The sequence below is a fragment of the Elephas maximus genome, chromosome 11 (assembly GCF_024166365.1).
Source record: "Elephas maximus indicus isolate mEleMax1 chromosome 11, mEleMax1 primary haplotype, whole genome shotgun sequence".
In the NCBI taxonomy this organism is placed as follows: domain Eukaryota; kingdom Metazoa; phylum Chordata; class Mammalia; order Proboscidea; family Elephantidae; genus Elephas; species Elephas maximus.
Window position 1 is genome coordinate 44529393 of NC_064829.1, and position 25332 is coordinate 44554724.

At 37.8% G+C, this 25332-nt stretch overlaps 1 protein-coding gene across 3 annotated transcripts in view; it reads left to right on the forward strand.

The window, feature by feature from the left end:
* The window catches only part of KIAA1328 (KIAA1328 ortholog), a 362831-nt gene that overhangs the window by 11829 nt on the left and 325670 nt on the right, over positions 1–25332 (forward strand). For all 3 annotated transcript variants that reach the window (XM_049901399.1, XM_049901397.1, XM_049901398.1), the window contains exon 4: positions 7045–7139. In XM_049901399.1, coding sequence (XP_049757356.1) covers positions 7045–7139 — 95 coding nt within the window. The remainder of the gene's footprint in view (positions 1–7044; positions 7140–25332) is intronic.

A 25332-nucleotide genomic window follows, 5' to 3' on the forward strand; every position in this document is an offset into this window, starting at 1 on the left:
TGTGGGGTTGACAGGCTCTTTGTTCCACCTAATTTTCTGTGCTAAGTGTTTTTCTCTATGTATTTTCTTCTTGTTATTGTTGATTTTGTTTTTGCTTAGTCTTTATGTTTTTCTTTTATTATTTTAATGGGTAGGTTTGTTAGCTTCCTTTGTGGCTACCTTAAAATTTACCTCTATTTTTCTAAGCTTAAACCAATCTTTTTATTTCTTGATATCCACTCAACTTTCTCTCCATATGGAAGTTCTTTGACTACACAGTTTATTCCTTCTTTTTTGTTTTAATGTTGCCATTTACATACTGACCTCTCTGGATCGCTATTTTCAGCTTTGAATTGTTTTTGCTACTTCCCTGTCTGAGTTGATAACTGGTTGATCCGTCCTGTGTTCTAGTCTTGGGTTGTTGTCTGATATTGTTGATTCTCTAACCAAAGGACTCCCTTTAATATTGCTTGTAATTTTGGTTTGGTTTTTACAAATTTCCTTAACTTCTGTTTATCTGGAAATGTCCTAGTTTCACTATCATATTTGCAAGACAGTTTTGGTGGATATATAACCCTTGGCTGGAATTTTTTTCCTTCAAGGCTTTATATATGTCACCTCCAGGGGAAGGCTTTCTGTCTGTGTCAGCTCTGGAGGAAGGTCCTTCTCATCAGTCTTCCCCTGGCCTAGGAGCTTCTCTGTGCAGGAACCCTGGGTCCAAAGGACACACTCTACTCCCAGTATTGCATTCTTGGTGGTATGAGGTCCCCAACTCTCTGCTTGCTGTTCTTTCCTTTTATCTCTTGTAAGATAAAAGGTGGTACAGGCCACACCCCAGGGAAACTGCCTTTAATTTGGGCCAGGGGTGTGGCCTGAGCAAGGGTGTTGCATCCCACCCTAATCTTCTTTAACCACAGGCAGAAATTATGATTTGTAATGCATAGGAAAATCACAGAATGGAGGATAACCACACAGCACTGGGAATCATGGCCTAACTAAGTTGACACATACTTTTGGTGGACACAATTCAATCCATGATAGAAGATGACTTTTTGTTTATCCCTACTGGCTCTCAGAATTTTACCTTTGTCTTTGGTTTTGGCAAGTTTGATTATGGTATGTCTTGGTGAGTTTCTTTTGAGCTCTACCCTGTGTGGGGTTGTTTGAGCTTCTTGGATAGGTATCTTCTTGTCTTTTATAATATCAAGGAAGTTTTCTGCCAGCAAATCTTCAACAATTCTCCCTGTGTTTTTGGTTAACTCCTTGTTCTGGTGTTCCAATCACTAGTAGGTTATTCCACTTGATAGAGTCCCACATAATTCTTAGGCTTCCTTCATTTAAAAAATTTTTTTTCTTTTTCGGAAAATAAATTGGTGTCAAGGGATTTATCATCAGTTTCACTAATTATGACTTCTATTGCCTCAGTTCTGCTCTTGTGACATTTTATTGAGCTGTGTAATTCTGAAATGTTATTGTTAATCTTTTGAGTTTCTAGTTGCTGTCTCTTTATAGTTTCTACCCATCTGTTAAATTTGTTGTTTTGTCTTCCTGTGTTCCTCTGTTTGTTTGTGTGTTCCTTGGCTTGGTATGAGTTTTGCCTGATCTCCTTTCTGATCTCTTAGAGAGCTCTGTATATTAGCCTTTTGAATTCTGTCGGTTGATTTTATGACCTTATCTTTCTCTGGAAGGTTTCCTGGTTCTTTATTTTTGTCACTTGCTGGAGCCATCTTGACCTGCTTCTTTATGTGATTGATATTGACTTTCGTCTCCAAAGCATCAATGAGTTATTATATTTATTTATTGTATGTTTGTTTACAGTATCCTAGCTTTTTGTTTTGTTTTGATTTGATATGCCCAAGTAGGCTGGGTGTGTGAGCTACTTTTGTTGTTGGCATCTTTGAAGTTCTCACAGCCAGTCTCTAGGTGGTTAGAACCAGCTGCAAGGTGTGTGAGCCCAGGAGTCTGTTCACTTTTCTTGTGCAGGTACGGCACAGTGTCCAGGTCGTCAGTCATCGAGTGTATGGTGCAGGCTCACCTGTAGTCCTAGATGGGCAGGGCTGCATAGAGGTGTTTGAAGCAGGTACAGGTACCTGGCTACAGTAGGGGGCTATGTGTGGAGAAGGCAGGGGGCTGATGGCTGCCCCTGTGTGTGTGGGTGGAGGGCATGTTGCTGTCTCCTAGAGCGCCTAGTGGAGGTTACTGCAGCTGGTTCTTGTGTATCCAGTGCTGTTGGCGGGAAGAACTGGGAGGCACCACTTATTCTTGTGGGTGGCCAGATGGAGTGAGTGGTACTACCAGCCCTCAGGCCCCTGATGTGGGTGGCTGAGATCCTGCTTAAGTGACAGGGTGGTGTCAAATGTCATGAATCTGCAGCTCCTCCTTGGCTGTTGCAGTTGAAAATGAGCTGCAGGTATATGCCCTGCTATTTTATGCTGATGATGAGTACAGTGTTTTATTGGCCCACTCAGGCCTAGGCAGGAGTGAAGGGTGCTGCAGGTCTGTGGACCCCTTATGCCAGTGGCTGGATGAAAGGGCAAGGTCTTCCAACTGGCTCTGAGTTTCTGGGTTAGGGGGTGTGGCAGTTGTTGAATACTGCCTGACTGGTGCCCCAGTTGGGTGGGAGGTGGGTGAGGGGAAGGAAGTTCTGATGTTCTTTATTCTTTTGTTTATATCTGATTTCCATTTGATGTTATTTTTCTTCTGTCTGAAGAACTTCTTTTATTATTATTACAGTGCAGGTGGGGTAATAGATTCTTTTATCTTTTGTATATCTAAAAAAAGCTTTATGTCATCTTTGTTTTTGAAGAAATTTTTACTGGTTATAAAATTCTTAGTTGATAGTTTTTTCTTTCATTACTCTAATGATGTTGCTGCACTATTGCCTGGCTTGGATTTTTTCAAGGAGAAATCCGTTGTCATTGTTATTCAGCTGAATTTAACATGTCTTAAAATTTAACCTCTGGCTTCTTTTAAGATTTTTCCTTTATCACTGGTTTGAAGCAGTTTGATTATAATGTGCCTGGAGGAGTTTTCTACATGTTTCTTTTGCTTGGGGTTTGTTGTGCTTTTTGAATTTGTGGGTTTATAGTTTTCAAATTTGGAAAACTTTTGGCTATAATTTCTTCAGATTTTTTTCTGTCCTGTTTCTCTTCTTTCACTGACTCTAGTTACACAAATATTAGGCTACGTGAGGTTACTCTACAGCTCTCAGATTCTGTACTTTTTTTTTTTTTCTTTTTGGATAGTTTGTATTATTGTCTTCAAATTGTTAATCTTTTCTTCTGCAGTCTGTAATCTGCCATTAATCTCTTCCAGTATAGTTTTCATCTAAGACGCTGTTTTTAACCTCTAGGAGTTCAGTTTGAATTTTTTTTAATCTTCTATGCCTCCACTTAACATGCTCAGTCTTTTAGCTTCTTGTACATATAACATATAGAGTAGGGTTATAATAATTGTCTTACCTACTAATGTTCTTATTTGCTAATTCTATTTTCTGAGTCATTTATGAGTAGGTTTCAATTGTCTGATTTTTCTCCTAATTATGGGATATATTTTTCTGATTCCTTGCGTGCCCGGTTATTTTTTTACTGTGTGCCACTGGACAGTATAAATTTTATCTTTTTGAGTTCTGGATATTTGTATCTCTATAAATAATCTTGAGCTTTTTTCTGGGACACTGTTAAGTTATATGGAGGTAATTTGATCCTTTCAAAATTTGGTTTGAAGCTTTTTTAAGGTGACAGCAGAGCAAGTTTTAGTTCAGGACTAATTTTATCCCACAATAGGCAATATTTTTCTGAATACTCCACCTGATTCCCCTAGAATTACGAGGTTTTCCTTTCTGACTGGTGGCAATATGGACAATTCCTAGCAGAGTGTAGTTACAGAGATTATTCCTATTGTTCTTTTTGGGTTGTTCTTTCCCAGGCTTTGGCTTGTTTCCTTGTACACACATACTGAGCAGTACCCTGTTGTTGACTAGAAGGATACCCTCTGGAGGTCTCTGGAGTTTTTTTTTGTGCAGCTCTCTTCTCTTCATTATTCTGCTTTGTGAACTTTGGGTACTTCAGGGGTCTTGCTTTCTTAGATCCCCAGCTCTTTCTCCTCATCTCAGGGAAATTGCTGGGCTGCATCTAAGTTTCCCCACCTTGTGACCAGAAAACTCTCCTAGGCAATTAGCTGGGACATTGCAGGGCTCACCTTATTTGGTTGTGCTCTTTCAGTGATCACTGTCCTGCGTGTTGCATGTTGTCCAGTGTCTGAAAACCATTGTTTCTTATATTTTGTAAGGTTTTTTTGGTTGCTTCAGGTAGTAGGGAAAATCTGGTTCCTGTTACTCCATCTTGACTAGAAGTAGAAGTCTCAGATATGAGATGTGTGTGTACATGTGTATGTGTTTTCTCAAGACCAGAACTGGTGATGTATTTCATTTTTATTGAAGAACATAATGTCTTGTGGTCTTTCTGTGTGTGTAGCCATTGTCTAATATCTGGATCCTTAAATCATTAAGGTTTTCAAAATGGCAATTGTCAATTCAAGTCTTCTGGGAAGCAGACCCCAAGATGGAATTAGAAATGATAGAGTTTATTGGAGGAAAAGCCTATGAAGGATAAAGGGGAAAATGAGCAGGAGTAGACAAGGAGTGTCTTCAGATTTTACTGCAGGCCTGACCTTTGTGAGACAAGAGTGAGTGGAGTAAGATTGACTACGAAGAGCCTCTGACTTTAGGCTGCCATGTAGTCTGCAATAGTTTCTGTCAGGCCAGTGGGGGACCCCAGAGGAAATATTATTCATTAGATGATCCTATATTAGACAGAAATGGCCCAGTTCTAATATTCTTGCTGTTCCTAGTCATTGATTGGGAGCAGCCCAGGGGGAGTATGGCATTGACATGTGGATCCTAAAGCTGTGGCAGCTGGAGGCTATTAGGTTAACTACACTCTTTGCAACAGGTTCTTTCTCTCTTTCTTTCACTTTTCCCAGTCAAGTCCATTACTCATCAGAAATTAATACATATGTATGGTGTTAACTAAGGGTCATGGTTCATTTTTCTTACTTTAATAGTCTACTGGTCCAGTGCCACTTCTTGAAAAGACCTTCTTTTCCCCTTTGAATTGCAGTGATGACGTTGTTGTCAGTCAAGTTAGTGTAGAAATGTGTCATTTCCTTGTTGTATCTTCTTCTCTAGTAACCCCTGTTCTGAATTTTGTTTTTATCACTCTTTTTTGTTTTTCTGTATCAGGCATTGGCAAACTTTTTCGGAAAGGGCCAGATAGTAAATATTTTAGGCTTTGTGGACCACACAGTCTCCGTCTCAACTGCTCAGCTCTGTTACTGTTGTGTGAGAAAATGCCAGACAGTATGTAAATAAATGAACATGGCTTTGTTTTAATAAAACTTTATTTACAAAAACAGGCTGTGGATGAGATTTTGCTTGCAGGTCGTAGTTTGCCAACCCCTGTCCTGTGTGGTATAAATATATATTTGTTTTTAAACAATAATTGGTTTAGTTTTATATATATCTGGAACTTTTTGAGCTCGTATCATGTGTATTGTGCGGTATGCTTTATTGCTTGATGTTATGCTCATGAAATTCAGTTATGTTGCATGTAGTTAAATTTTGTTTTTTTTTCACTGATGTATAGTTTGTCAGTCAGGGTTAATTTATTTAATTGAGAACATATTTAATCGTGAAGAACTGTTAAATAAGCACTGGAGAACTCAAAATTCAAAAACCAAAAAAACCCAAACCCACTGCCATGAAGTTGATTCCGACTCATAGCAACCCTATAGGACAGAGTAGAACTGCCCCATAGGGTTTCCAAGGAGTGGCTGGGGGATTCAAACTGCCGATCTTTTGGTTACTAGCTGGAGCTTTTAAGCACTATGCCACCAGGGTTTCCGAAAAGTCAAAAACGGAACACTAAAGGATCGTGTAAGTAGTAACTGTGAGAAACAGCCCCCACCTTTAGGGTTGGGAGAAACAGAAGGAACAAGTTGGAATTATTTAAACTTACAAGGTTGGGGCAGGGGTCCTTAGAGGAACTTGGACCTCTGATAATGGTACACCAGCCTGGTTGGTATTGCTCTCCTCAAGGAGGCTTGATAAAGGCTAGTTGTCTAAGTGCTGGAAAAATTACAAACTGGAATCAGCTGATCTTGCCAGAGTGTAGAACTCTGATATAGTGGTGACACTGACAGGCACAGGAAGCAAATAGGAAAGAATGTGTCTCTTTAATAGACTTTTGGTCTCCTTGTATAGGGTCGCTATGAGTCGGCATTGACTCGATGGCACTGGGTTTGGTTTGTTTTTTTTTTTCTAGTTCTTCTTATTGGGAGAATTTAGCAGAGTCAAGAGACAAAGAAAAAATGAGGTTTCTGGAGTCTCAGCCTCAGCATCACAAAGAAAAAAGCATGGATGGGTGGGTTTGAATATGAAAGTCAGTAGTATAACATGCAGTACCTTTAAAATTCCATTGCATAAATATACTATAGTTTAACTATTCTCTAGTTGGTAGACGTTTGTGGAAATGGGTTAATGTGTGTAAGTGCTTAGAACCTTCCTGGCATGCGGTAAGAACTAGATAGAAGTGTGAGATATTGTTATTACTGCCCGTTGGTTTAGTGTCCCTTGGAATGAACCTTGGAATATTTTGAATACTTTGCTCTGCCGACAGCCTTAATGTACCCTTAGGCAGCCTGGGGATATGGTATGAAAAGGTTCCAGAAATTGGGTCTTAGCATCTTCTATTAGGTATTGTTTCTGGGACATTCACCAAGGGAAAGTTGTTTCCCTAATATTCCCTAATACTTAAGTGGGGACAGCTCTGCTTTTGAGGTCATCCTGTGTGCTTTTCTGTGTAAATTTCATGATGTCCTCTGCTGGACAGTCAGTTCTTAGACTGTTTTGAGTTCACAGTAGGTTTAAATGAAACTGGTAGATAGTATCTTACCGGATAAAAGATATTTTAAGAAATTTCACCTCCCATACTTATTTTAAGAAGTTTCTTGGAAAGACTTAAAAATTGTTTTTAGAAAAAGTTAACCAAAAGTTTTTTGTTTTAGAATTTCTTTAGGGGAGGAATGAAGAGTGCATCATTGAAGGATTTATGTCTTGAAGACAAGAGACGCATTGCAAACCTAATTAAAGAACTGGCCAGGTAAAATGAAGCCTTATATGAAATGCATTATTAAGAAATACAGACAACTCTTTTTTAAAACAGAAAATTTCAAATATGTTGTGCCGTTATTGATATTATGGAAGCAAAAACTTTTAGAGAAAAGATGTCCTGTGGCGCTAAAAAAAAAAGAAACAGGAGAAGCAAACCATTCTCCAGTTTACATTTTCCTTTTTATTTAACTCCCCAAATTGTTTGGAAATCTTTGAAGCAGTCATCTATCAAGAAGGAAGATCTTAAAACTTAGCTTTACTGTTGAAATAGGTTGATATTGTTGTAATCAGAGGCATAACAGAATTGATTTTCCTTCAACATCTCAACAGAAAAGAACAGTTTATTTTAGTCTATTGCAAAAATATTTGTTGCCGTTTTGCTAACTCCTAATTCTTTCAAATAAGGAAGTTTGGATTTTGAGAATTATACTTTTTAGCTGTTTGGAAGTACTGCTGCTGTAGATTGTTAGTGATGTGTATGAGACACATCTACTTTGTATGTATAATTTGTCAATATACGTGTTCTGTCTTAGGGTCTTACAAAGTACTTAAATGACAATGCCTATGGAGAAATGCAGGAGTCTCTGGGTGGTGCAGGCAGTTAATGCACTCTACTGCTAACCTAGAGGTTGGAGGTTCAAGTCCACCCAGAGGCACCTTGGAAGAAAGACCTGGAGACCTACTTCCTAAAAATCAACCATTGAAAACCCTATGGAGTGCAGTTGTATTCTGTAACACATGGGGTTGCCCTGAGTCAGAACTGACTTGACTGCAACTGATGTGTGGTGGTGTAATGACGAATGATGTTGAACATCTTTATATGTGCTTCTGGACCGTTGTATATCTCGTTTGGAGAAATGTCTATTTATGTCCTTTGCCCATTTTTTAAAAATTGAGTTGTTTATTTTTTCGTCGTTGTGTTGCAGGGGTTCTTTATATACTCTGGATTTTAAACCCTTATCAGATGTATGGTTCCCAGATACTCGCTCCCATCCTAAAGGTTGTCTCTTCAGTTTCTTGATAAAGTTCTTTGATTCACAGAATATTTTTATTTTGATGAAGTCCAGTTTGTTTCTTTTTTTGTTGCTTGTGCTTTTCCTGTCATATCTAAAAAAAAAAAAGGAATCTGTTATAAAAAACAAGGTCTTAAAGTTTTACCTGTATGTTTTTCTTTAAGTTTCATGGTTTAGTTTTTATCAGGGCTTTGAACCCATTCATTCTGGTTTAAACCCCTGCTGAGAATTTGCATTTCTAACAAGTTCCCATGCAATGCCATGGTGCACCTTGGGACCAGTTCTGAGAACCACTAATAGAACAGTGGTTCTCAAACTTTATTATATGTAAGAATCACCCAGAGATCTTGTTAAAATGTACATTTTGATTATTAGTGTTACTATTCAGTGTATCTGGGATACACTGAATAGTAACACTAATAATACACTGAATGATAACACTAATAATCAAAATGTACATTTTAACAAGATCTCCGGGTCATTCTTATTTACAGCCTTGGAAACTTTATGGGGCAGTTCTACTCTGTCCTATAGGGTCGCTATGAGTTGGAATCAGTTTGACGGCAACAGGTTTGGCTTTTTTTGGAATATTTATTGAAACCCCTTTTATGGCCCAGCATGGGATTTAATTTGGAAAACATTTCACGTGCACTTCAAAAATAATATGTACTTTCTCATTGTTCGGTATAGTGGTCTATAATTGTCAGTTAAGTCAAATTTGGTTGATAGTTTTATTCAGATTTTCAACAATCTTACTGATTCTCTATGTACATGTTCTATTAATGAAAAAGGAATGCTGAAATCTCCAACTATATTTGTGTATTTATCTCCTTTTCCTTTCATTTCGCTCAGTTTTTGCTTTACATATTTTGAACCTGTGTTGTTAGGTTTATATATGTTTATATTTTCCTGATGAATTGACCCTTTCATCATTATCAGATGTTCCTCTTTGTCCCTGGTACTCCTTTCTTAAAGCCTACTTTTTCTGATATTAATGTAGCCACTGCAGCTTTGTTTTGATTAATATTTACATGGTATATACTTTTTTTTTATTGAAATGTTTTGTCTTGAAATAATTTTAGATTTGTAGAAGGGTTACAGATAGTTTGTAGAGTTTCCATTTAGCCTTCTATCAGCTCCTCCTAATGGCAACATGTTACATAACTTTGTTATATTTATTAAAACTAAGAAATTAACATTGGTATAGTCTGTTAAAGGAGGCCTGTTGGCACAGTGGTTAAGCACTCAGCTACTAAGCTAAAGGTTGGTGGTTCGAACCTACCAGACGCTCCGTGGGAGAAAGATGAAGCAGTTTGGTTCCCTAAAGGTTTATAGCCTTGGAAACCCTACGAGGCAGTCCTTTAGGGTCTCTGTGAGTTGGAATCTTCGTGATGTCAATGAGTTTTGGGTATAGTACTGTTAACTAAACTGAATTTATTTGGGTTTTCCTGGTTTTTCCAACTCTTACCCTTTTTTCTGTTCAAGGATCTAGTTTAGGATATCACATTGCATTTAGTTGTCATGTCTCCTAATCTCCAATCTGTGACAATTTCTTAGTCTTTCTATGTTTTTTATGACCTTGATTCTTTTTAAGATCTCCATCAGGCATTTTGTGGAATGTCCCTCACCTACTTGGGCTCTTATGGTCTGCTTCAAGTTAACCCTTTGTGTGGAAATGGAAAAAGAAAAAGAGGAAAGGAAAACTCAACTTTCATTTTAGAAGAGAAAAAAGTGTTCTCTTTGTACAAAGGGCATTTAGATATATTTTCTTGTTTGTGAATAACCACCTTTGTTTATATTTATGTATTTTGTTTTCATCTTATATAAAACAAGACAAAAACTCTGCATCTTTTGTGTTCTGCCTACCTTGCCTAGAACATGGCCTTTTTAATTTTATTTTAACAAATAGACTTTTGAGTAAATAGAGCATAATGCTGAAGTATTAATAGAGGATGGTTAGGAAACTGAAGTTTTTAAAGTTGTTTTCATTCATATCTAACCAGAAAAGATATAAGGAATGAAAGATGTTTCAGTTGCGGTAAAGATCAGAGTAAATGGGAGAATATGTTAGAAGATTTAGAAAATTTTATGTATTTTTATTAGTGGAGTTTTATGACACATTCAAGCATAGCATACTTAAGGAATTCAGCTATTATGCAGATATACTAGCATTCTTTTGGAGGGAAAGTCACCAAGAGTGTCTGGTAGTCAACATTGGCTGTTCACAGGCATATTATCTGAAGAATGTATTCACTAGCACTCAGCACACTGTACAAAACAAATAGCATGTTTTTCAATTATAGGCTGTTGTGCTGAATAAAGGCAAAGTAACAACTAGAGCTTTTTTAAATGTTGCCTTTGAGGTGTATTCTTACAAAAGCATAGCCTTTTTATAAAAACACGACCTTGACTTTAGCAACGTTAGGTGGATAAATTGTGTGTACCCAAATAGTAAGAGTGACTTACCTGTATCTTGGAGGGGTATTTGTGAGACCCTCTCTAGTCAGTATCTTTATTGGTGCTGTGTGTGAAAGAATAAAAAAAAGCCTATAAGATTTATTGATGATTCTAAATGAGGATATATGTGAATAGAAGTGCAGGGTAATGAGTTACTTAATATGGCCTTTCTAGGCATTCATGGTCTTGGTGACTCTCACAGAGTGATTGGGTAGGACTGTGCAAATAAAGTGCTTGTGGCCCACCAAGGGGATTGGACAGCTTGCTAATAATACAAATAAGGTGCATGGAACCCTTGCAGGGGTAAGACTATGCAAATAAGGTCCTTGTGGAACCCTTGTAGGGGATTGATCAGTTTTGCCATACTGCAAGGCTTAAAAAGAGATCCATTCCCACAGCAGAGGGACACCTCACTACCATGAAGAAGAAGCACTAGGAGTAGAGTGCATCCTTTGGACTCAGGGTCTCTGTGCTGAGAACCTCCTAGGACCAGGAGACAGAAAGCTCTAACACCAGAGAAGACATGAGAGTGAGAAACAGCAGCATGCATGGCAGAAGAAACGACAGCATTAGAAGCAGGAGACTATCATGAGATGGTGGTGGGCTTCCTGGCCCATGGAGCAAGGCAGCTGCTGTGGGCTGGCCAACCCACGGAGAGAGAGAGCTGAATGCCTTCAGGCAGGAGGCTTCCAGATGAAGTGGGGTGCCTCTGGGCACTTACTGGCACAGTTAAAAGAGCTTTGTAACACTTGTCTGAGCAGGGCAGGGGCCAGGCTGAGGGAGGAGGCCTGACCTCAGGGGGCCAAGAAGAGTCTGTCCTGAGGGGGCCAAAAGGAGCTTGTCCTGAAGGGGCCAAGAAGAGCCTGTCCTCAGGAGGCCGAAAGGAGGCCTGTCCTTGGTGCCGAGAGAGGCCTGTTGTCTGGCCAAGAGGAGCTGCCCTGCTCTGAAAAAGGGAGACTTTGCCTACATGCTTCCTGATCCTGTAGCCTGTTGATCCTGATCCTGAGTTGTAACCTGGTACTTTTCTAATAAACCCCGTAACTGTGGGTATGATCCATGAGTTCCGTGTGGCCATTTCTATAAATTATAGAACCCAGCAGAGAAGTAGAGAGTGCCATGGGAGGGATGGCTGGTGTCAGAATTGGTAAAAAGTTTGGAGTGTAGAGGTATGTTTGACCTCCACCTCACAGGGATTAGTTTTGGGCTGGTGCTGATCTTGACTCTCTCTCCTCCCCCTTGCGAAGTTAGATGAGGAAGTCTGATGCTGCCACGCCATTTTTACAAGAAGATAGAAATAAAATTCAGAATTAGCTTGATAGGTTGGAAAATGGATTTTTTCAAACAGTAGTGACAATTAATTGGGTATTATATGCCTAAAGATAAAAACAAATTAGAAATTTATGTCAGAGAAAGACTTACTGGTTAGAATCAATGGAGGAAAAAAACCCCAACAAAACAAAAGATCCATGGTTCATCGTTGATATTAACCTGAATGTGAGCCAGCAATACTGTATGATTTGGCAAGAAACAAAGACAAAAAAAGCCTGTTTGAGTTTTTAATAATCTGTAGATACCTCCTTAGTAATTTGTATATGTTCAGGGAACTTTTTCATTTTTGTTAACTATACTAGTACAGAAATAGAATATAAATAATCAAAATTTATAAGCCAATGGAGAATAGATACCACAAAGATAAATTAGGAATATTGTAAATTATTTAATGTGTGGAGGAGAATGCTAAGGGATGACTTGATATATGGGTTTCAAGTAAATGAAGGGGTTTTCCTGAGGTGTCCAGAATTGATTTACATTTGCAGAAGGATAAATGGAACATTGATGGATCTTTCTAGGAGATGTTAGGATAGAGAAATTCTTTTTATTCAAGATTGCTGAATTAAGTGACCTCAGAAACTCTTTTACAGTAAAATTAATGAATTGTTTGCATAGATGGGAAAAGCAGTGTCATTTATGGGAACTTGAAAAATGAATGGCTTTGAAAAATATTGTAGTTTGTCCTGAAAGATGGTGACAGTTCTTTGTGTATGGGTTTGTGCTTTTCTACTGAGATTTTTTTAAGACGTGAAAGGGGTACCGTAGACTAAATAATGCACAGACTATCCCATAAAAAAAAAAACATTAGATCAAATAAATTTGGTCTTTAAAGGAAAAAGAGTTTCCAAGCTTTAAAATAATCTTGGCTACAATTGCAATTCTTGATGTATATAAGCCATGTTCTGAGAAACCTAAAAAACCTCCACTATTTCATGTTCTGTGCCCATACTGTCAAATAATACATGGTTCCCCAGTGAATACTTGTACACTAACACGTTTGAGGACACCATTCTTTTTTAGGCTCAGATCTTTGATTTTTACCAAAGGACAGTTTGCTATTTCTAGTTGACATTACTCAGAAGAAAAATAGAAAGTGTAGCACCATTAGTTTATCACTGTAAAATGAGTAGATCATTATTATTTTATATTTATCCTGGCCTTTTATTTTTTTAAGCTAATCATAACTTTTTCATAATTAAATGTATTTTGCAGTACAATAGGGAAGTTAAACTTTAATTTTTCAGTGATTCAGTTTTTTGTTTTCCCATTAGAAGCCTTTGTAGATTTTTTTTTTTTTGGTGGGTTGGTGGTGGTGGTGGTGATACACAATAGTCTTTTTAATGGATTACATAGAAAATTTCAAGAAAAGATAAAAGTTTGCTTTAGGTGGAAATGCACTGTCTGAATATCATTGGAGTTTGACATGTCTTAGGCTGAGTTCTCTAGAGAAGCAAAACCAGTAAAGTGTATAAATATATATATTCAACCCATTGCCATGGAGTCAATTCTGACTTGTAGTGACCCTATAGGACAGAGTAGAACCGCCCCATAGAGTTTCCAAGGAGCAGCTGGTGGATTCGAACTACCGACCTTCTTATTAGCCACCAAGTTCTTTAACCACTGAGAAATGGCTCGTGCGATTGCAGAGGCTGGAATGTCCCAAGCCTGTGAGTCAGGATAGAGGCTTCTCTTGATTCATGTAGCTGCAGGGGCTGGCGAACTCAGGATCCGCAGGTCAGACAGCAGGGCTCTTGCTCACGGGCTGCGAGGATTGATACATCCCAAGATCAGCAAGTAAGACAGCAGATGACCTCCAGTTCTTGGGGTTTGAGCTAGCAGGTTAAATGAACAGGAGCCAGCTGCGGGATCCAGAATGAGCAAAAGCCCACCAGCCTTGCCAGAGAGCACACTTATATTTGATGCAGGCTACACCCCCAAGGAAACTCCTTTTCAACTGATGGGCTACCTACTGCAAATCCCATCATAGAGATGACCACATTATATCAAATCTCATCATGGAAGTGATCACATCATCATTCGACTGCTAAAACACTGAGAATCGTGGCCCATCCAAGTTGACACATGACCTTAACGATCACAACGCTGTACAAAAGTTAGTATGCTGAAGTTCATTTTTAGGTGAAAAGTTAGTATGCTGAAGTTCATTTTTAGATGGTCTATTCTGAGCCCTATAACTCAATAGTTTTTTGAGTTACTAGTGTGCTTTCAGGAAACCCTCACGGCGTAGTGGTTAAGAGCGATGACTGCTAACCAAAAGGTCAGCAGTTCAAATCTACCAGGCACTCCTTGGAAACCGTGTGGGACAGTTCTACTCTGTCTTATAGGGTCACTATGAGTCGGACTTGACTCAACGGCAACAGGTTTACTTAGTGTGCATTCAGCAGTCTTTCTTGTGGTTATGGCCAGATCCTATGTCCTAAAAGAGGTCACTTTTTCTATAGCAATTTTTCCCCCTTCTGCATGGCATCTGGAAACATACACAGAGCCATATGAATGTGGATAATGTCTTTGGAACTTCTGGATCTACTCAGAATTATGCTTGGGCCATATTTTGGTTATAAAAAGTGAAGGGCGACAGCTGTAGGTCTATGACTTGCAAACATATGCTATTGCTATTCGGTTTTTTCCTCAGGTAGTTTTTATATTAATTTTTTACCCATAGGCTTTTTATATGCTGATTATTCTCTTTCATAGTTTATATTTCACATACCTGTTGTAGTAGATTCAGATTTCTTAGACCTGAAATAAACAGAAAAGAAGAATCATTGAAATAAGAGAAGAGCCAAGAGCAGACATTTTAAGGAGGTGTTAAAATTAGAAATCCTTGTAAGACTGTTTATTTAGGTGGTTGCCTCAGAACTGGAACTGTGGTTTGAGCTATGACATTTGAGATTTGAGCATTCTCAGGTTAGTACTTTATAATTAAAAGCATTCTCCAGTATGTTAGTTTTCAGGTTGGATTGAAAAATAATTGTTGATCATTTGCTACATGCTTTCTCAAAGCATTTGTGGAAGAGATAATTAATTTGTATCATATTTGTGCTGAATTGCCTCTAATAATCCAAGGTAACTGAATAATCTTGAGTGATATTTCATATTAGCTCTGGCAGAGGCCAAAAAATGCATCTTTATTTACTATATAATAATATTCTTTCCTCCCTAAATTTAATTTGATTGCAATTACACAGATATTACAAATATCCTGTTAAAATTAAAAAATAAAACTGCAGATAAAGTATAATCCTTCTTTGATACCCTCCCAGCTCCTCCCGACCCCCTGCACATACACACACTGCTTGTGTTTGGTGGGGTTTGCTTCTTTTTTAACTTTTTTATTTTGAAATAATTTTAGACTTACAGAAAAATCACAAAATTAGAATTTCTGTATATTCTTTACCCCGCTTTTTCTACTGTTAACATTTTGTATAACTAAGAAATTAACATTGGTGTAACACTATTAACTAAAATACAGATTTTATCAGTGGCATTCCACTAATGTCATTTTTCTAATCCAAGATCTAATTCAGGATCCCATACAGTATTTAGTTGTCACATCTCCTTGGACTTCTCCAGTGTGTGATAGTTCTTTAGTCTTTCAATAGCCTTGGCACTTTTGAAGGGTACTGGTCAGCTATTTTATAGAATGTCTGTCAGTATGGGTTTGCCTGATGTTTTCTTTTGATTATATTGAAGTTATGCATTTTTGGCAAGAATACCATAGAAGTGACATACCTTTTCAGTGTGTCATATCAGGGGCTACCTGATATCAATATATCTTTTTACTGACGATATTAACTTTGATCATATGATTAAGGAGTGTCTGCCAGTTTTCTCCACTGTAACCATGAGAAGAATGAACAAATCGGTCTTAGAAGAAATAGAACTGGAATGCTCCTTATAAGTGAGAATGGCAAAACTTTGTCTTGCTTGCTTTGGAAATGTCATCAAGAAGGACTAATCCCTAGAAAAGGACACCATGTTTGGTAAAGTAGAGGGTTAATGAGAATGGGGGAAACCCCCACTGAAATGGCTTGACTCGGTAGCCACATTGGGCTCAAACATTGAAGATCATAAAAATGGTATAGGGCCAAGCAACATTTCGTTCTATTATACATAAGGTCCCCATGAGTCAGAGCCTACTCAATGGCAACTAACAACACTAACAACTGTCAGTTTTCTCTACTATAAAGTTATTTTTCCCCTTTATAATTAATATCATGATTTTGTGGATTATAATCTAATATTATTATTTATTTTGTTGCTAAAATTGTTCCAGTTTTGGAAATTAGGAGCTGTTTAAGTATGGCTACTGTGCCATTTCAAAATGCCCATCCTTCTTTCTGTTTCTTTCTCTTTCCTGCCTTTTTTCCTTCCTTCGTCCCTGCCTTCACCTCCTCATCATTGCCACCGCCTCCTCCTTCTGTTCCTCTTCTTGTTATTATTCCTCCTTTTAACAGTTCCTTTCTAGTTTCACAAGACACTCAAAGCTCATCTTGTATTTTCTCTGCCCCTGCTGTGCAATCAACCACTTTCCCAAGTAATTTTAGTTCATTTTATTGGCGAATGGCATTTAAAAACTGAGATCTAGGCATTAGAGGTGCTCATTGCTGCTGGCCTCATCTCAGCATTCAGAGCTTAGATGTTAGAACAAGTCCACGAGAGCCAAAGTACTATCTTGAGTATATCCCACCTGAATTTAGAGACCACCTCAAGAATAGATATGACACGTTGAGAAGTAATGACTGAAGGCCAGATAAGTTGTGGCATGACATCAAGGACATCATACATGAAGAAAGCAAGAGGTCGTTAAAAAGACAGGAAAGAAAAAAAAAGACCAAAATGGATGTTAGAAGAGACTCTGAAACTTGCTCTTGAACATCAAGTAGCTAAAACAAAGGGAAGAAATGATGAAGTAAAAGAGCTGAACAGAAGATTTCAAAGAGTGACTCCAGAAGACAAAGTATTATAATAACACATGCAAAGAGCCAGAGATGGAAAACCGAAAGGGAAGAACACACTTGGCATTTCTAAAGCTTAAAGAACGGAGGAAAAATTTCAGCCCTCGAGTTGCAATAGTGAAATCTCTGGGGAAAATATTAAACGATGCAGGAATCAAAAGAAGCTGGAAGGAATACACAGAGTCTCTGTACCAAAAAGAATTGGTTGATGCGCAACCATTCAAGAGGTAGCATATGATCAGGAACTGTTGGTACTGAAGGAGGAAGTCCAAGCTGCAATGAAGGCATTGGTGAAAAACAAGGTTCCAGGAACTGATGGGTTATCAATTGAGTTGTTTCAACAAATGAATGCAGTGCTGGAAGTGCTCACTCGTCTATGCCAAAAAGTTTGGAAGACAGCTACCTGCCCAACTAGCTGGAAGAAATCCATATTTATGCCTGTTCTCAAGAAAGGTGATCCAGCCAAATGCAGAAATTATTGAACAATATCATTCATATCACACACAAGTAAAATTTTGCTGAAGATCATTCAGAAGTGACTGCAGCAATATATGGACAGGAAATTGCCAGAAATTCAAGCTGGATTCAGAAGAGGACATGGAACCAGGGATATCATTGCTGATGTCAGAAGGATCCTGGCCGAAAGCAGAAAATACCAGAAAGATATTTATCTGTGTTTTAGTGACTATGTGAAGGCATGACTGTGTGGACCATAACAAATTATGGATAACATTGCAAAGAATGGGGATTCCAGAACACTTAATTGTGCTCATGAGGAACCTTTACATAGATCAAGAGGCAGTTGTTTGGACAGAACAAGGGGTTACTGTGTGGTTTAAAGTCAGGAAAGGTGTGCATCAAGGTTGTATCATTTCACCATACCTCTTCAGTCTGTATGCTGAGCAAGTAATCTGAGTAGTTCGACTATATGAAGAAGAACGGGGCATCAGGATTGGTGGAAGACAATTCATTAACAACCTGCATTCTGCAGGTGCCACAACCTTGCTTGCTGAAAGGCAAGAGGACTTGAAGCACTTACTGATGAAGATGAAAGACCACAACCTTCAGTATGGATTACACCTTAACATAAAGAAAGCAAAAATCCTCACACGTGGACCAATAAGTAACATGGTAAATGGAGACAAGATTGAAGTTGTCAGGGATTTCATTTTGCTTAGATCCACAATCAACACCCATGGAAGCAACAGTCAAGAAATCAAACTACGTATTACATTGGGCAAATCTGCTGCAAAAGACCTCTTTAAAGTGTTGAAAAGCAAAGATGTCACCTTGAAGACTAAGGCGCACCTGACCCAGCCATGGTGTTTTCAGTTGCCTCATATGCATGGGAAAGCTGGGTGATGAATAGGGAAGACCGAAGAGGAACTGATGCCTTTAAATCATGGTGTTGGTGAAGAATATTGAATATACCGTGGACTGCCAAAAGAACAAAAAAATCTATCTTGGAAGAGGTACAACCAGAATGCACCTTTGAAGCAAGGATGGCGAGACTACATCTCACATACTTTGGACGTGTTATTAGGAGGGATCAATCCCTGGAGAAGGACATCATGCTTGGTAAAGTACAGGGTCATTGAAAAAGAAGACCCTCAACAAGATATTGACTCAGTGGCTGCAATAATGGGCTCAAGCACAACAATGATTTTGAGGATGGTGCAGGACAGGATAGTGTTTCTTTCTATTGTACGTGGGGTCACTATGAGTCAGAACCAACTTGACAGCACCTAACAACAACAGCATACTCACCAGTGCATGCATACACACACGTCAATATGTATTTCTGTATCCATCTATCTGCACATACATACATTGAAAAACATTGTGTTCACATACTAACCTTGGGTTTGATTCTGACACCTGAGAGTTTATTCGAGCCTTTCCACTTTATTTTTAACTTTGTTCTTTGAGAGTGAAAAGCCTGACTGCTCTTTTTTTCTAATTTATGTACAGTAAAATTCATCTTTATGGTGTACTGTTCTATGTGTGTTTACAAATGAAAAGAATTTATCTTTGTGTAGCTTATGGGTTGTCACAAATGCAAATTAACCTTCATAGACATGATAAAGAACAGTTCTGTCCCTCAAACTCCCCCGTACTGCCTCTCTATAGTGAACCCTAACACACACACTATGACTCCAGCAACTACTAACCTGTTTTCTGTCCCTATCATTTTGCACTTTCCAGGTATAAATGGAATCATTCATTATGAAGCTATTTGGGTCTGCTTTTTTCTTTGCAAAATGCGTTTGTCTTTATCCAAGTTGTGTAACTAAATAGTATCCATTCACCAGATGAAGGATATCTTTATTATTTATAGTTTTTAGCAATTATGAATAAAGCTGCTCGAAGTATTTGTATATAGGTTATTGTATGTATATAAGTTTTTATTTCTATTGGGTAAATAAATATCTAAGAGTAGGATTGCTGGGTTGTATGATGTATGTTTAAGTGTTAAGAACCTGCCAAAATGTTTTACACAGTGGCTATACCATTTTATGAAGTACCTGGGTGCTGCAAATGATTAATGCGCTCAGCTGCTACCCAGTGGTTGAAAGTTTGAGTCCACCTAATGGATCCTTGGAAGAAAGACCTGGCAATGTACTTCTGAAAAACTACCCATTGAATACCCTGTGGAGCACAGTTCTTGTCTGACCCAGTGGAATCGCCATGAGTTGGAGTCGACTTAATGGCAGCTGATAAACTAGTATACCATTTTGCGTTTCCTCCAGCAATGTATAAAAGTTCCAGTTGCTCTGCACCTTTTCCAGTATTTGATATTGTCAATTTTTATATTTTATCCTTTCTAAAGTGAGTATAGTGGCATTTCATTGAGGTTTTGCTTTGCATTTCCATGATGACTATTGATGTTAAGCATCTTTTTACGTGTTTACTTGCCATCCCTACATCTTCTTTGGTAAAGTTTCTGTTTAGACCTTTTGCCCATTTTTTATTGCACTGTTTTCTTCTTTAGTTTTGAGAGTTTTCTGCATATTCTGGATACAAAGTCTTTGTCAGAAATATGATTTGCAAATATTTTCTCCCTGTCTGAGGCTTAACTATGTCGTTTGCAGAGCAAGCACTTTTAAGTCTAGTAGCCATATTTTTTTACAAATCTTAAAAAAGGTCACAAGAATTTTCTATGTTTTTATGTAAAGGTTTTATAGTTGTACAATTTGCGTCTAGGACTATAATCTATTTTGAATTTACTTTTGTGTAAGATGTGTGAGAGATATCAATGTTGTTTTTTTGCTTATAAACATTAAATTGTTACAGCACCATTTCTAGAAAAGACAATCCTTTACCGCTTGATTGCCTTTATACCTTTGTCAAACATCAGTTTTTTGTGTGTCTGTTTCTGGAATCTGTATCATTCCATTGAACTGCTTGTCGTTTTCTTTGTTCTATGCTGTCCTTATTACTAAGTGTTGAGCTCTGATAGTATATGTCCTCTAATTTGTTACTCTTTAAAAATTTCTTTACTATTCAAGTTCCCTTGCCTTTTCGTATGAATTTTAGACTTGTTGATATCTAATAAAAAATCTGCCGGAATTTTTTGGGGATTGTGTTGATCTATTTGGGGAGTTACTAACATTTTAACAATAATGAATTTTTTACCAAGAACATGGTATATCTGTTTGTTTAGGTTTTCTCTGAATTTATTCATCCATGTTTTATAGTTTTCAGTGTATATATCCTACACATATTCTGTTATGTTTACCTAAGTTTGTTTTTTGGTGATAATTGTAAATGGTGCTGTTTTTAAATTTTGAATTTCAGTTGCTTATTGCTCATATAGAGAAATGCAGTTGATTTTTGTACGGTGACCTTGTATCCTGTGAGCTGCCTAAACTCACTTTGGACTTCAGGAGCTTTAGTGTATATTCTTTGGGATTTTCTGTGTAGACATTAATGTCAACTGTGAACTCTTATCAAGTGTGTATGTCTTTTATTTTTGTTTCTTGCCTCATTGCTCTGGATAAGACTTTTCATTGATTTGTTGAATAACAGTGCGAAAGAGCACGTCCTTGTCTGTTTCGTCATTTTTGAGACATTTAGATCTTTACTATCATGATTTTAAAAAAAAATTTTTTTTTTTTATAGTGGCGTAGTGGTTAAGCCTATGTCCGCTAACCGAAAGGTTATCAGTTTCAACCTAGCAAGTGCCCTTTGGAAACTCTATGGGGCAGTTCTGCTCTGTCCTGTAGGGTCGCTATGAGTTGGAATCGACTCAACGGCAACTTTTTTTTTTTTTTTTAATAGATCACATTTATCAGCCTAAGGAAGTGCCCTTTATTCCAAGTCTGAGAGTTTCCTGTTTTTTTTTTTTTAGTGAATGGATGTTGAATTTTGTCAAATGCTTTCTCTGTATCTATTGAGATTGTCCTATGGTTTTTTCCTTTAGTTTTTTAATAAGGTAAATTAAATTGATTGGTTTTGAAATTTTGAACCACCGTTGCATTTCTGGGATAACTGGGCTTTTTGATTTACTTATTTCTGGATTTTATTCTCTAATATTTTGTTGAGGATTTTTACGTTGTGATTATGCAGGATATTAGTCTGTAGGAACCCTGGTGGTGCAGTGGTTAGGCACATGGCTGCTAGCTAAAAGGTCAGTGGTATGTAATTTGCTTTTTTTTTTAAATGTCTTTATCTATTTTTGGTATTAGGGCAATTCTGGCCTCAAAATGAGATGGGTTATGTTTCCTCTTCCTCTGTTTTCTGGAAGATATTTTATCCAATTGGATTTTTTTTTTTCCCCTTAAATGTTTGGTAGGATTCGCTAATGAAATGATCTCAGCCTGGAGTTTTCATTGTTGAAAGGTTTTAACCAATGAATTCAATTTTTTAAAAAATAGATATTAGACTATTCAGGTTATTTCTTCTAGAATGAGTTTTGGTACTTTCTGTCTTTTATGAAATTGTTTCATCTAAGCTGACATATTTATGTGCAGAGAGAACTTTGTAGTAGTCCTTTATTATTATGCTTTTAGTATGTATGGTGTCTGTAGTAATTCCTCTCTTTCATTACTGATGTTGGTGATTTGTGTCTTCTCCCTTTTTTTTTGGTTAGTCTTGCTCTAGAGGTTTATCAGTTTTATTGATCTTTTGAAAGAAGTAGCCTTTGGCTTCATTGATTTGCTCTATTTTACTGTTTTCAATTTCATTAATGTATGCTCTATCCTTTATTATTATCTTCTTTCTGCTTGGTCTCCTTTGCTTTGTTTCTTAAGGTGGACGTTTATTTTACTAATTTGAGACCTCTTTCCTTTTCTGATAGAAGCATTTAAAGCTATAAACTCTCCTCTAAGCACTGTTTTAGCAGCATCTCACAGATTTTGATATGTTGTATTTTCCTTTCCATTCAGATCAAAATATTTTAAATTTCTCTTGAGACTTCTATTTTGACCCATAGATGATTAACAAGAATTATTTTTAATTTCTGTATGTTTGGCCAGATTCAAAAGGTGCTAGGAACACAAGCTAGATAAATGTTCATGGATGCGCACACATATACTCCTGGCATATTAACAGCAAAACTGCTGAAAACACAACAAAACAGAAAAATCCTAAAAGGAAGTAGCCTAAGGCAAAAACAATATGAAGCAGCAATAAGACTGACAGCTGACTTATTGTGATGATTAAGATTGTGTGTCAACTTGGCTGGGCCATGATTCTCAGTGTTTATATGTGATCACTTCCATGATGGAGTCTGCTGTGAGTAGCCAGTCAGTTGAAAGGTAGTTTTCGTGGGTGTGTGGTCTGCATCCGAATATAAGCAGATGTTTTGGCTTTTTGCTTACTCTGGATCCTGCAGCTGCCTCCTGTTCATTTGACCTCTGGTTCTTGGGACTATCATCTTATGTGCCAATATTGGAATTTGTCGATCTTCACAGCGACCGGGAGCCCTGCCCTCCCACCTGCCAATCTTGGGTTCACCAGCCCCTGTGGCTATGTGAATTGAGAGAAGCCTCTATCCTGATCCACAGACTTGGGACATTCCAGCCTCTACAACCACGTGAGCCGTTTCCTTGATATAAATCTCTCTCTATATATATTTATACGCTTTACTGGTTTTGCTTCTCTAGAGAACCCAGCCTAAGACACTTATCAAGAGTAACACTGGAAACCAGAAGACAATGAAATATTTTCAATATGCTAAAAGAAAATATCTGTCAACCAAACAAATATCTCTTCCAAAAATGAGGGTGAAATACGGCATTTTGAGATGAACAAAGCTGAGTGAATAAAATGAGTAAACACACACTGATGAAATACTTGAGGATGTTCTCCAGGCAGAAGGACAATATAAAGGTAGAAGAGGAAAATAATTGCAAAAATAAAAAAATGTAATCAAGGAGATAGGTAAGTAAATAAATGTGTAAGTCTAAATAACTGTAAAGAATGTCACTCCCAACCGTTAAGGGGAAAAAAAAAATAAGGTTGAATAAACTTGGACATTTCTTGAACTAGTCAGAGAGCTGAGATCATAGGACAACCAATTTTCTGAAATCCAAGGAAAGACAGTTACCTATAGGAAAGGCTCAAGCCCTAGCTTGCCTGGGTCAGACACAGCTGGAAATGAGAAAGAATATTTTAGCTACAATAGGCAACAGATTGGTGAATGCCAAATATGGGCAGGTGAGAGTAGGGAGCCTCTGAAAGCAACAGATGTAGAGGGAGTTTGAACCAGGGCTTAGAACCAGGTTCCTTTGGGTTTGAACCCCTGCTGATAATTTGCATTTCCAGCAAGTTCTCAGGCGATGTTAACACTGTTGGTTAGGGACCAATTCTGAGAACTAGCAGTGCAGTAGTTCTCAAAATGTATTACACATGAGAATCACCTGGGAGTCTTGTTTTAACAAGATTCTGATTCAGTATATCTGAGGTGGAAATGCAAATTCTCAGCAGGGTTTTGAATCAGAAGGAACCTTTTGGAAGCCCTGGTTTGAACTCTCTTACAGACTTTTTCTCCATAGGACCCACTTGGTGAGAGTGCAGAGAAGGCATCCTGGTACAGGGAAATAGCAGTTGCTTTGGAAAAGTTTTTTGGAAAGGACACAGACTATTTCTTGGATCCTTCTCTTGTGAGCTCCTCTGTGTTGTAAAATCATAAGCTCAGGAATAGGGGTGACATAAACTGTAGCCCTTGGGGTACTAGTATAAATACCACTGAAGCTGAGGGAAGGCAGAAAATAACTCTCTGCGGGGAGGGCAGGGATACATTTTGGGCCCAGAACTACAAAGGAATGACTGGCCAGGAATTCTGAGACACTTTTGAGACCCAGAGGCACAGCTTCTGATTGTTGTTGTTATTGGGCGCTGTCAAGTCAATTCCAACTCATAGTGACCCCCTGTGACATAGTACAAGTGCCTCATACGGTTTTCTTGGCTGTAATCTTTATGGAGGCAAATTGCCAGATGTTTGTCCTGCAGAGCCACTGAGTGGGTTCAAACCGCGGGGTAGGTTTGAACCACCAACCTCTTGGTTAGCAGCTGAGCGCTTAACCGTGTGCCACCAAGGATTCTCCAACTTCTGACTAGCAAGGCGTAATCAGAATAACAGAGAATACCACCTCCACCCCTGACTGTTACCACGGGGCTAACAAGTGTGTAGTCAAAGTTACAATTGAATATAGATGAGAAAGTTGCAAGAGGCAAACCTTCTTGGGATGAAGAATCTGAAATAACTGATAATATGTTAAGATCTGTATTTAATTACATATGGCTGTCTAAAATACTATCCTCAAATTTAACAGCCTTTTTTTTTTTTTTAAAGTGGGTATGATCAGAAGGAAAACATTGGTGATCTACTTCACAGCCATTGAAAACCCTAATTCTACTCTGAAACACATGGGGTTGCCATGAGTCAGAATTGACTCATTGGCAACTGGGGTTTTTTGGTTATGAAGTGGTGTCTCATTGTAGTTCTCATTTGCATTTTTCTAATGAGCAATTTTTTTTTTTTAATGATGCTGAGCGTCTCTTTATGTGTTAGCCATTTTTGTACCTTCAGAGGTATTTGAATCCTTTGCCCATTTTTAAATTGTCTCTCTTTTTATTATTGAGTTATAAGGTTCTTTAATATATTCTACATTCCAGTCCCTTTTCAGGTATATGGTTTGTAAACATTTCTCTCATTCTGTGGGTTGTCTTTTCACTTACTTGATAGTGTCGTTTGAAGCATGATTGTTTTTAATTTTGTTGACATCCAGTTTATCTATTTGTTCTCTTGGTGCTTGGGCTTTTGTTGTCATATCTAACAAATCATTGCCCAGTCCAAGATCATGAGTATATACACCCCTGTTTTCTTTTTCTATATTGTTATAAAAATATATAAACAGAACATCTGTCAATTCAACATTTTTCATGTGTACAATCC